General features: G+C 33.3%; 1 protein-coding gene across 3 annotated transcripts in view; it reads right to left on the bottom strand.

Moving 5' to 3' along the window:
* ATP8A1 (ATPase phospholipid transporting 8A1) overlaps positions 1-12,063 on the bottom strand; it is a 102,179-nt gene that overhangs the window by 31,450 nt on the left and 58,666 nt on the right. For all 3 annotated transcript variants that reach the window (XM_064418293.1, XM_064418292.1, XM_064418291.1), the window contains 5 exons: positions 11,553-11,725; positions 8,804-8,987; positions 8,584-8,694; positions 1,961-2,035; positions 1,722-1,844 (listed from right to left, as the gene is read on the bottom strand). In XM_064418293.1, coding sequence (XP_064274363.1) covers positions 1,722-1,844; positions 1,961-2,035; positions 8,584-8,694; positions 8,804-8,987; positions 11,553-11,725 — 666 coding nt within the window. The remainder of the gene's footprint in view (positions 1-1,721; positions 1,845-1,960; positions 2,036-8,583; positions 8,695-8,803; positions 8,988-11,552; positions 11,726-12,063) is intronic.

Raw genomic sequence — 12,063 nt, 5'->3', positions numbered from 1 at the left:
GTGTATCTTGAGTGTTAAGGTGTTCAAACAATTGAAATTAAGTTGCCTGTCTCACATTTTCCACAATGTCTCAACATCTTTTGTTAGATTATGCAGCTACACTTGGTTGCATGGTCCAATTTACACTCTAATACTTTGCACATTTAAACTTGTGCTACTCATTAACCTTTGTCCATCCTTCTTGCTGTGTCATTACCAGAACTTTTTATTTGACAGAAAGCACAGGTGGGTGCAAGAAAAATTAGTTCTACTTTTCCATTTTCCTGACCAATTCTTTTTGTTCCATGCTAATCCTTTAACCTCTGTCATGACCTCATAACCTTTGATCCCTTTTACCATAACAAATATCTGCATCAATATTCAAGGCAGTAATGTTTCCAAATCTTTAACACCAACTATTCAACTTATATAGGTGGGAATTTTGTAGCTGGTGAGTTTGTAGACATTTACTCATAGCAAATGTATGGGAACAGTCACAGAATTTACAATTAATACATATGCGCAATCAAAAAAAAAAGATTAAAGCTTATTTTAAGACAGAAAAAGTACTATTATAACTCACACTGTTTATTAAAACTATCACAACACGAAAGTGTCTGTATTTATGGGACCATGAAAAGTCTCATATTTGGAAAGCATTCACAGGGACACAAGAGACTGTGTTACAGTGTCCTTACAACTTTCGGGCTGGCTTTTGTTTGTGAAGGGATGAAGTGAGGAAGAAGGAGAAAAATCTCATCTGTTTCAGTAAACAAATATCGTTTAGACAAATAATTATGTATATATTGAGGTAACTCCAGTTTCATAGCACAAGTGGTGCAGATATAAGAGTTAAGTATGCTGTATCAGCTCTGCATATTTACTGCAGATCATCACACATAGGCATTGGTAATTCCAGGATATATTGAAAATGTCCCCAAGTTCAACATCAAATGGCATTACTTGAAAAGTCACAATTATATTTACAAAAAAAATAAAATCAGAAGAATCTTTTACAAAAGTCAAATACTCATGAAATCACAGATTCAGGCACAAGTTTAAGTTAGTTTTTTAAAAGAGATTTTTTATGGGCAATGCTGTAGAAATTTTCTGTATTTTCTGTATTAAAAAGTCCTACATTCTTTTACTACTACTTATGCTGGTCTCTCTAAGATGAACATCACACATTTCCCACCAAAAGTAGCTTCAGATTCCTTTTGATCCACACTGACACATTCTTGACTCCAAGTATTTTTTCCCAAAACTCAAAATTAAACCATAAAATCACAACTCCAAATTGACAAAGAATAGTACCATGTCCCTCCCTCTACAAATCTAGTGACAGTTCTCATTGTCTACTGCAACACTTCTCCACAGGCTTCAGTAATCCATTTCCATATAACAGTACAAATACATACAGCCCAGCAACAGCGAGGTCTAATCACTTCTGCCTACAGAAGACAGCTTTATTACCAGCAGGAAAAAAAAGAAAAAAAAAGAAAAAAAAAAAGGAAAAAAAAAGAATTGAAAAAATGAAATCCTTGTGGTCCATACTTGGTAAAATTGAATATATATATATATATATGTATATGTACATGAGATTTGTACCATTCACTGAAAAGTGTACACCTGGAAATAGTAGTAATAAAAATCCCCTCAATTTTTAATTATAGCAGCATAGAACAAAAAGCGTAGGTATCCTATGAATTTTTGCTTTGTATTTGATTTTTACAAACATGTACCTTAGTATTAAAGTCCAGTGCATTTTGGGAAGTCTTGTATAATTCAGGGTATTTCAGCATGTTTTCTTTTCGGCAGGATCTCTCAAATATTCCAAGAGTTAGAGGAGGCATTGCTGTAAACATCTAGGTGGTTTAAAAAGAAAAATTGCAAAACTTTAGAGGTGAGGATTTGCTTAAAGATTGCTTACTCAAGAAACATTCATGGTTAAATGTAACTAAAGGCACACAAATTATCTTACCACATTGTAAAGACCTATACACCATCTTTCAAAAAGAATTTGTCCAGAAAAGCCATTGACAAATGCAAACCAGACCTGCAAAAGATTAGAACTGTGTATTACTCAAATGTCTTGCAAGGTACAATGAACAGATTTTTCCTCAGCTTCACAAAAAGGGATACCCCTACAACACATTTACAACACAGTTGAAAATATTTTGGTTTAAACCCATATGAAAAAATTAATGATAAACCCAACTGTCAATCAAGAAGAGATAGTGGGCACTCTAGTCAGATTCGTGAGCAATCCCATATAAATAGGAAAACATTCAAAGGAGGTAACTATTTTCAGAAGAAATGTCAGGTTCTTTAAGGTTTTAAGAGTGATTTAAGCTCAAATCTTAATGAAATAAAACTTCTGAGAAATATGGACTGCTGGAAGGGGAACCTACAGATTAGTAGTCATGGCCTTCCCATTGTTAGCAAATGTGACTAACAGAATTCATAAATTAACCTGCTGTTTGGAACTTAAAACTACCAATAATCCTTACTCATGAAAGGATGAGGCTTTACCAGAGCACTAAAATAGAACAACTTAGTTTAGAGGCACTAACTCAGCTACAAGGTACAGCTACAAGATACTGTAGAGAGGGAAGTGGACATCTCTTTTTATCATATTTTGCTACAAAGGTTAAAAGGAAGCAGATTTAATTTGAAACGTGATAATGTATTTTCTAATGTTTTTCAGCACAGCATGCAACATATCTATTTTCTCCTACTATTCTCATCCTTGAATTGGTTCAATGAGAAAGTGGAGAAGCAGCACATCTGATAAATCTTTATTAAAAAATTACACTGAAACTAAATGGAAAACATAAGGAAAAACATAAGCTCTCAGGTCACAAACCTGACCAGTCAAAATAATCTGAACATTCTACTCCACTTAACACTCAAGTTTTTCAAGTGAATTTTTAAATGCTGCTTTCTTACAGTTCACATTTCATTAAACTTCATTAAGAAAGCATGAATTCCTATAATCAATATGTATGTTCATCAGTATGTACCCAACCTGGCCTCCAGGTGACTGAATTCTATGACCAAACTCAGATTTTTTTTTTAAATGATGTGGTGCAGTGTCTGAACATGTCTGTGACTACTTTGAGATGGAAAACCTCCTGAATTTGGTAACTATTAACACAAACATTTGCAGGTAAAATCCAGCCAAAATTGCTGTTTGTTCAACAGATAATTTTTTTTTGGTGGCCAGGTATATAAACAAGATTGAATAAAAAGTCATGACTGCTCAAGGCTGCAATACAGAAAGAGAAATAGCCTGAATTTTCCAAAATCTTATAAGGCTAAATTTGTTTACTTTGGCAGATTTAAGTGCAGCAAGCACAATTTTCTAACCTTTCAGACTATAAACCGAAAAGACAGTGGAATTACTTTATTTCAGCTGAATCAGATTTTTAGCAGATCTTTTGTATTTTTATTTTTGACTTTCAAAACATGAATTATGATTTAATTGTGATGAATTTTTTTGGCAGTAGCTGAGTGTAAGGGTGCAAGATGAGTACCTAATCAATTGTGCATTACAGAATAATTAATTATGCACTCAACATCAGTACAATTGATGCTTTTTTTCCCCCCTTTTTGTAACAAATACTGGAGTAAATTTTAGAAATATTGATTTGAAAGGGTTAGGGTGGTGGAAGATATGTGACTCAGTAGCTGGTCACAAATATGTGTACATCTCATTGCTAGTAATTTCAGATAGAGTTAAGAAATGTATCACTCGCTAGGAAGAAAATAGAAAACCACAAATGCAAGACTTGACCCTTTATAACCAAGGAGTATATGGAAAAGACATTAACTTTCCACTGTGATTTAACTAGCAGGAAAGTGTTATAAAACTCTAATTTTAAATGAAAGGCCTAAATACGTACACTGAATCTATTCGACATGTTGACTGCTCTTATAGGTAAACAATGTTAAGCAACACTTGGAAATGTTTTGGAGTGACTTTTAAAAAACAAGGCAAGTATTTAGAATAAAATTTTAATTCAATGAAAATTTAGAATAAATTTTTAAATTAAATTTGCAATTGAATGTTGCTTTCAGTTTATTTTGTACAGAATTTAAGTAAGAATTTTCAAGGTATTTAAGCTGAAAATGGTTTTAGTATAAAATTGTAAAGAAATCCTTTAACGCATTGTATTGACTTCCTGAAATATTAGCATTTACTTTTTTCTAAAGAAAGCACACAAGTTATAGGAATTTTAATTCATTTTAGTGTAATAAGGGACTAGAATATATCTTGGTCAGAGGCCTATATGCAAACTAGAGATGAAATCTGGTAGCATTTCTAAGTTCTGAAATTCTTCTGGAATATATTAAAAAAAAGTCAATGAAGAAGAAATCTTTCAATGTGGCTAAAAGCAGTGGTCTGTAGTAGAAACACTACTGTTTAGTGGAATACCACATATTTCACTTCAAGAGACAAAACATCATTAGTATCTAAGCAGAAACATTACTTTTATATTATTTACAAGATAGTATTTGAATGTTCACATTAAGAACAAATGGCTCATGCATGCCATAATGGCTAAAAATTAAAAGACGTAAAAGGTGGAAAAAGAAAAGACAAAGGACAAGTACAGCACTCACCTCAAACTTAGAGAAGAAAATAACCCACCTACTTGCCTTAACTTCTGAATTTCCCTAGAAAATGACATTCATAACCCTATATGAAAAAAGTAATATGGAGCTTACTACATTATTAATAGTGACAAGAAACACTTGCTCTGCAGTGGGCAATTTATTCAGATACAAGTGCGTTTCATCCTAGTTATGATGGACAATGAAGGCAGCTGTATCTGCAAAATATGTTTTTAGGATGCTGGACATGAAACTAACTTAAAGCAGGCTCAAACACTTCTCTCTTAGGGTATAGGTCCTACTCTAACAACTCAAATTACTAATCCAGCTCCCTTTTACAGAAGGACAAGTGATTGGTGCTCTTAAAAATGTATTTTAGATTATATATGTGATCAGGCAGTGAAAACGGGACTATTTTGTAGTTCAATGCCTACAAAATTTTCTACTGAAAAGAATTAGGATCCCAGCCTGTCTAAAAATGAGACAGACCTCAACAAAGATCCTTGTATTTCTAAGTTTTCCAATCAAGTAACGCCAAAATGTGGGCACGAGCACAATTACTTTCTGCTGTGTGTGTTTCAAACTGAACTTGGTGCAGTTTGCATCCCTCAAGTAAGCCATGGTATAGTGAACCACAGCAGCTGAACTGTGCAGCTCAGACCCAGGGTGAGTATGCCCAGGAAGCCTGCTCATGTTTGGGGTTATGCATTACATGGGGCTCAGTATGCTCATGGCTATTCCTCTGATATGTCAGGCAAAGGAAATAGGAACACAGCGGTAAATTCCAGTTATGGACATGAACAGCAGAAAGTGGGTAACTCAGTAGGGGGAAGAAAAGAGCTTAGGGGAAGGGGAAAATAACCTCCCCATCATCAAAAGTTTATGTAATAAAAAAGTCATAACAGCTCTAATTACTTAATAAATTAATTATTTTCATAGTATCACTTAAATTGCTCTAAACAGCCATGTTTAAACATTTGTGACCGAACTTTAAATCTCAACTCCACACATCTGTTTTTTCTGCTTGTCTTGGTCTTTTACACTTTCATTTGATATTTAATGTCGGGTAAAAATCATATCTTCTTATTTTTTAGAACTGGAAAATCCTTTTTATTTAATATGAACCAGTTATTTTGCATTATTACTAATAATTACTAGATAGCAAAATGAGAAGTAGGAATAGGAAAATTTTGTTCCTCTGATGTCAAAGGGTGATTTTCATAACTTCAGAAAATGAGTAGTTTAATGACAGAGTGCATACAGTGATGGTAATTATAAAAATAAAACCAATCCACAAAGGAGTTCTCAATTATGAGATCAATCTCAATCTCAACCACCTTTATAAAGTAATGACAGCTCCTCCAAAATAAGTATGAGACTTTGCATAGGCTTACCCTACATGAGTGTGATGATCTGTGCTTAATAAAGCACATTAGTGGTCTATTAGAGATTCAGAGTTTTCACTCACAATTTAGATTGATACATCATAACCTCTTATGTCATTGCGACTAGTCCTTTACAAAAACTGAGGCCCACATTTAAATAGCTATTGCATCAAGACACAGAGTAGAAAAACATTATTACAGACCACTTCTAGTTTCTTATGAATAGGAGTTTAAATGTCAATAAGCACTGATCACTGTGCTTGAGTATTATTATAGACCTTTGCCATTTTCTGTATTAAGAAAGCAATTGACATCAATTTCATATCAGCCCATGAATGCCTAGGATAAAGGGTGTACTTTAGATTAAACTGAATATTTGCCATTACTTTCTTGATTATTACTGAGCAGATATTAAAAAACAGGATACACATCTATTAAGTAATGGTAGGTATTTTCAGTTATTGTCAGAATAAAAGGAAACTTGTTTAAAGTAACTTCCAGACATGCCTTTCACAGTACTATTTTCTAAACTCCAAGACAGAGGAGGTGTGGCCACAAAAGCCTCACAGAAGTTTTCCTGATGTAGCATTTCTGCATATTAAGCAGCAGCTTACAAATACTCATTGAGCTCCCTGCTCCCACGCCTGATCTGTACAAAAACACTGAAAAGAGAAACTCAAGACTGGCAGTTGTCCTTTCTGGAGACATTCAATGATGAATTTCTGCCCATTCACTCACAGTATTGACATGAGCTATTAACATTTCTGAAAAGTTTTCTGAGCTGACAAACGTTGGGTATACAGGAATTCAAGTAGAATTTATTTTGTCTACACCAGAGAAGGTGTATATGGCAAAATAATTGCATGCATTCTATATTAAGGGTCATAGCAACCCATATCAAAATGATCTCTTTGCCCTTCAATCTGCTCAGGAGGAAGAGACTACCTGTTCATCAAATCAAAGCCTTTTGATCTTTAGACTGTGATCTCTGTACCCTGCATTTAACTTTCTTTCTTGAAAAGTATAAATAGTGGGATACTTATATCTGATTTGTTATAAATTTACAATATGCTTGCAGGTGACAATGACAGAAATCATTGAAGAAAAATAAGTTGATATATTCTAAAGCCAACCTTTGTACGCTTTCTATAAGCAAAGTATACATTAATATTGTTTTTTTCTAGAGCTACTGCTAATCAGTACTTCTGGAAGTAGATATTCAACCTTTGAAATGCAGCATCTAAAGTCTGCCACTTCTACACATAAATGGACCTTTAGTGAACTTGCTTTTTCTATAGCTTCCCTATTTACATTTTTCTAAACAGGCTACAAAGTTGCTGCTACTTAGATAGAAATCTATTTGCAGTCATAACACAGTAAGGAGAGAAAAAAGAGAAAATTCAGAAAATGTAAAAAATATGGTAAGAAAAATGCACTCCTTTGGCTACAACTTTTGTACATGAAAAAATTATTAAAGTATTTTCAAATATTATGAGTAAGGTCACATATGTAAGTATGAAAATTGGAAATAAGAATCTAATGTTTACATCAGGTTTAGCAGACATAAGCCATTTTCTTCCAGTAAAACTGAATATTTACTTTGCAAGTTTAAGATACTAAATTGAAAATATATTTAAAGAAATGATGAAAATTTAAAGAATATGTGTTAACCCCATTAACGTAAAAAAATACATAAGGCTATCAATAAAATTTATTTTATGGTCAAGATTTATATTTTTTCCACATTTTTAATCCGAAGTTGCACTGTGAATATAAAGTTTGAATCAATTATAAATGCAATTACTATATATATTTGATTATAAAAGATGCAGCAGCTGGCAGAAGAAAAGGAAGCGAAGGGAGAGAGGAGCTTAAAAAAATTATTTAAAAATATGTTCAAAATTTTATGGTTGCTGTGCGGTCATGAAGGGAGTGAAAACGACAATTATACATTCTGTTCTAACCATACCTACCAATAAATGTACATTTATTACAACACAATCCTTTCACACCACCATATTTTTCACAAGATTTCACTCCTTAAGATCCCAGGTGAAAAAACTAGGTCAGCTTTCAGGAAAGTATCCTGTTCTTGAGCAGGAGCCTGAGGATGCAGGGTCACCCCATTCAGCAAGTGAAAGGTGCCCAGGAGTGGAACTAAACCTGTCTGTATAAACCCTGGGCACTGCTCTGAACAGCAACAGCCCTGCAGTGCAGCAGAGACCTTTGGAAGGGCTGCAGATTGCGAACCCCACAGCCCCTGCCACCAGCGCAAAGCGCTCCAGCACACACATCTCAGGGTAAATGTACGGCAAACGTGCAACTGCATTCCTTAATTACTGCAATGATGTTACATGTGCAGCATTTTAATAAGCTAGCAATATTAGCAACACATTTAGTACTAATATTTATCATGCATTTTTAAACAACTGTAGTTTTTTAAAGTAAAAAAACAAACATATGAATCAATTTATTAAAAATTTCAAGCACTAGTAGGTATTTATTTAAAATTAAAATACTTAAAAAATAATATATAATAACCAAAAGCTCAAAATTAAGGTTGTACTTTCAAGAAGTAACATTTCATGTGCTGTAAAATTACCTCAATAATATAAAGGACTATATTCTTGTAGAAACAATATAAGATGCATTTAGCAACTCTGTTATAATTCCAGGCTCCATGAACCAACAGCAAGTTCTTCAAATACTTGAACTGCAAAAAACATGAAAAATGAACAAACATACAATTAAAATATATATACATGAATATGAATAATATTTTAAAATATTTTATTGTTGTATTTTGCAGTGTAATGACTTACCTGAGCAATTGAGTAGTCTGAAGAATTAGCAGCCTGTAGACCTTCATTCCCACTGATACCAACACCAACATGTGCTGTTTGTATCATACTAACATCATTTGCTCCATCACCAATTGCTAGAGTTACTACCTTAACTTGTTTTTTAACCATTTCTACAACTTCAGATTTTTGAAGCGGTGATACCCTAAGGTATAAAAAAGCCAAACAGGTTTAATACAGGACTTTCAAATGGATGAATTTTTAAAACATACTTTATATTCTGTGAAAAGCTAATAAACTCAGGCCAATTAACATCCTGGTGAGTGACGTGGTCTTGTTATTGCCCTTCAAGGGTATATGCTAAAAGCACATTCACAGAAGACTTCATAAAAAAACAACATTTATGAAATTTTGACTTAAAAGCTGAAAAAGGATTCTATGTTGAGGAAGTCACCTTACCAAGTGAGTTAGAGAGAACTGTTTGAAAACGTATTTTAAAAAATAAAGGAATGAAAATAATACAGCCTTCAAATTGAAGGAGGCTGTGCAATCACATTATTCAGTGGTCAGCCCAACACATGCACAACTATTGAACTTCTGAAAAAGCTGTGTGGGATGAGTCCATAGCCTTGTGGAAAACCTGGGTTGAAAGTTTCCGGGCAACAGCCCTTCTGAAAAATTTTGTGGTCCACCTATATGAAAAAATCTGTCTATGATCTTTTGGTACATGTTTTATTTGAACTCTGCTGTTGAGAATTGTACCAAGAGTTGCTACAGCCTACTTCTACAGAAGATTCCTGACCTGAGTACTTCTTCTTCATCTTTTTAACTTCTCAGGAACAGTGCCTTTATTCCTTTTCAGACAATGTTATAGGGCCTGCTGGAAAGTGGCATTGTCACTGCCTCAAGTTCATGGTAAAACCAGTAAAAAATATTTTTCATTCATTTTGCTCACTCTTAGCTGTACATTTTTACTCCAGAATAACGGATTTAACATTCTTCTTGCATATATTACTCTGAAGTTAATATAGAGCTGGAATTCAGTTTGCTAAAGTTTTAAAGCCAAACATCTGCTTGGAATTAATAACATATACAGATTTTTTTTTGAAGAGAAATGTCTACTGAATATTTGTCAGCATAATCTGTGCTACAGCTAGTCTTAGGAGAATCCATTGGTAATAAATACTTCTGCACAAGTCAATGCAGCCTTCAAACTTAAAAGAAAGTAGTGTCATTTGTACTTTTAGAACAAAGAAGAATTTTAGATGTTTACTGTCATTATATGGATGAAGAAAGAGCTTACATTCTTGTTAAGTCTGGTTTTATATGTATATATATATATATGTATATATATATATATATTCAAATTTTTAAAAGTGATTTACCTTAATCAAAAATGACCACTTAGAACTTTATATTTTCAAGCTCATAAACAAGGAAATGAAGTTTTTGGATACTAAAGACAAAGTATTTAACAGAAACAAATATTTTGGCTGAAATTTGACTTTTGGGAAACATGGGGTATTAAATATGTTCACATTAAAACAGTGACTGTTATAAGCAAGTATTTTAGTTTCAAACCTCTAGCCAATTTTTAAGCAACCACAAAATATGTCAGACATATATCTAGATATGCATTGAAACCAATTGACCTAGGTAAATTATGGGAGTGTAAAATGAAGAAATTACAGAGGGAATACTACTAGAGCAGAAACTTTCATTTTGCTCTTTGTTGTTTCTTTACGAGAATGCCAACACTAAAAGACAGCTTTATGTACAGAATATTCCTCAATGGATCCCCATTACAACAAAACCAGAAAAATTATCTCTTTAAATGGCATAAAATGTATTTTGTAATCAAGGAAAGAGAAGAAAAATAAATGAAGCTTTAAAAGATCAATTCTACATGCATCTCCTGCTTGTTACTGTACTGAGCAAACTCAACCTAGGAGAACAAGCACAATACTCCAAATTATCTGTCAGAAAGACTACTGCCATTTGGAAGGCATTTATGCACAGTATAAACTGTACATCAGAGTAACTGCTCAGTTTAGAAGACAGTAAAAACTTAGTTTGAAATTCAAACTGTTTCAGGCTGAAGCTTAACCACAAAAACATTAATTAAAAAATCCTGTGGTAGCATGACAGAAGGGATGGAAAGACTAGAAACACAGTCAGTATTTGGATATTTTAATATTACTTCTTTTTCTGTGTCCTTTTGCAAAGCAGAAAAATAGTTCCATTTGAACAGATTTTTCAGATGAATCTGACTTATTTTAATGGAACAATGGAAGTTTCTAGCCGTAATAGTTGATATTTACAGAAAAGGATGAAAGGGTTCGTTGTATAAACAAACCCTATAAGAATTGGGCATAATAATGCTTAATAAAGGCATTTCCCCCGGCTCCAGGTAATAAAAAGCTCCCTGAATAGTACCTTCAACATTTTTGAGCAATTCTTATACAGTGTAATCCACATCTTACAGAAAAGTAGCCTGTGGAGAAAGATCTACAGATGACTCTAGATATGCTAAAACCTGTGGTTAACTGTAATACCAAGGTCAAAATTAGTGTCTCAACCTTACTGAGACTACTCTCAATGGATTACAAATGATGTTTCTAGAAATATGCAATGTGAGTGACTCTGACAAGTACACTTTGTTGCAGACTGCTCTACAGTGATATTTCACTTGAATGACTGTATTTCATAACTTCAGTTTATTTTTTATGTCAATAAAAATAGCATGGAGAGAGAATAATGTAAATCTTACCTGCAACAAATAACAGCTTTACATGACAAAGCCAAATCCAGGAAATACTGTCTTACTCCAAATGTCAAAGCATACTTCAGAGATTTACCATCAATTATGAGAGCAAAATCATTTTCCTTCCTTAAAGCATCACCAAGAGTACTGCAATGATGGCTAAGTGTCTCTCTTGTTCCCTGTTGCACAAAAAAAAAGGTGTCCATTATTTTTAGTTCTTAATATTCTTAAATCCAAATTTTTCAGTGTGATCAGAAACACTGGCACGTTGGTTTTTTAAGGAAGGTACTTTTTGATTCTGCTATCAAATATTATAAAGCGAAAAGAATATTTGCAATAGTTGCAGTACTAGAAACACAGTAGAAATGTTGTGTAGGATTACTCTTTCACTCTGCTAAAAAAGAAGTGTATAAGTTATGGTGGAACTTTTAATGCTCTTTGAACAGCAACAATAGTTGCATAAATATTTGCCAGAAGAACACAGGTATACAGAAAACAAATATGATAATACAAAAGA

This window comes from Passer domesticus, chromosome 4, assembly GCF_036417665.1.
Source record: "Passer domesticus isolate bPasDom1 chromosome 4, bPasDom1.hap1, whole genome shotgun sequence".
Taxonomy (NCBI): Eukaryota; Metazoa; Chordata; class Aves; order Passeriformes; family Passeridae; genus Passer; species Passer domesticus.
The sequence above is the reverse complement of the archived record's forward strand: the minus strand, read 5'-3'. Positions and strand labels throughout refer to the sequence as shown.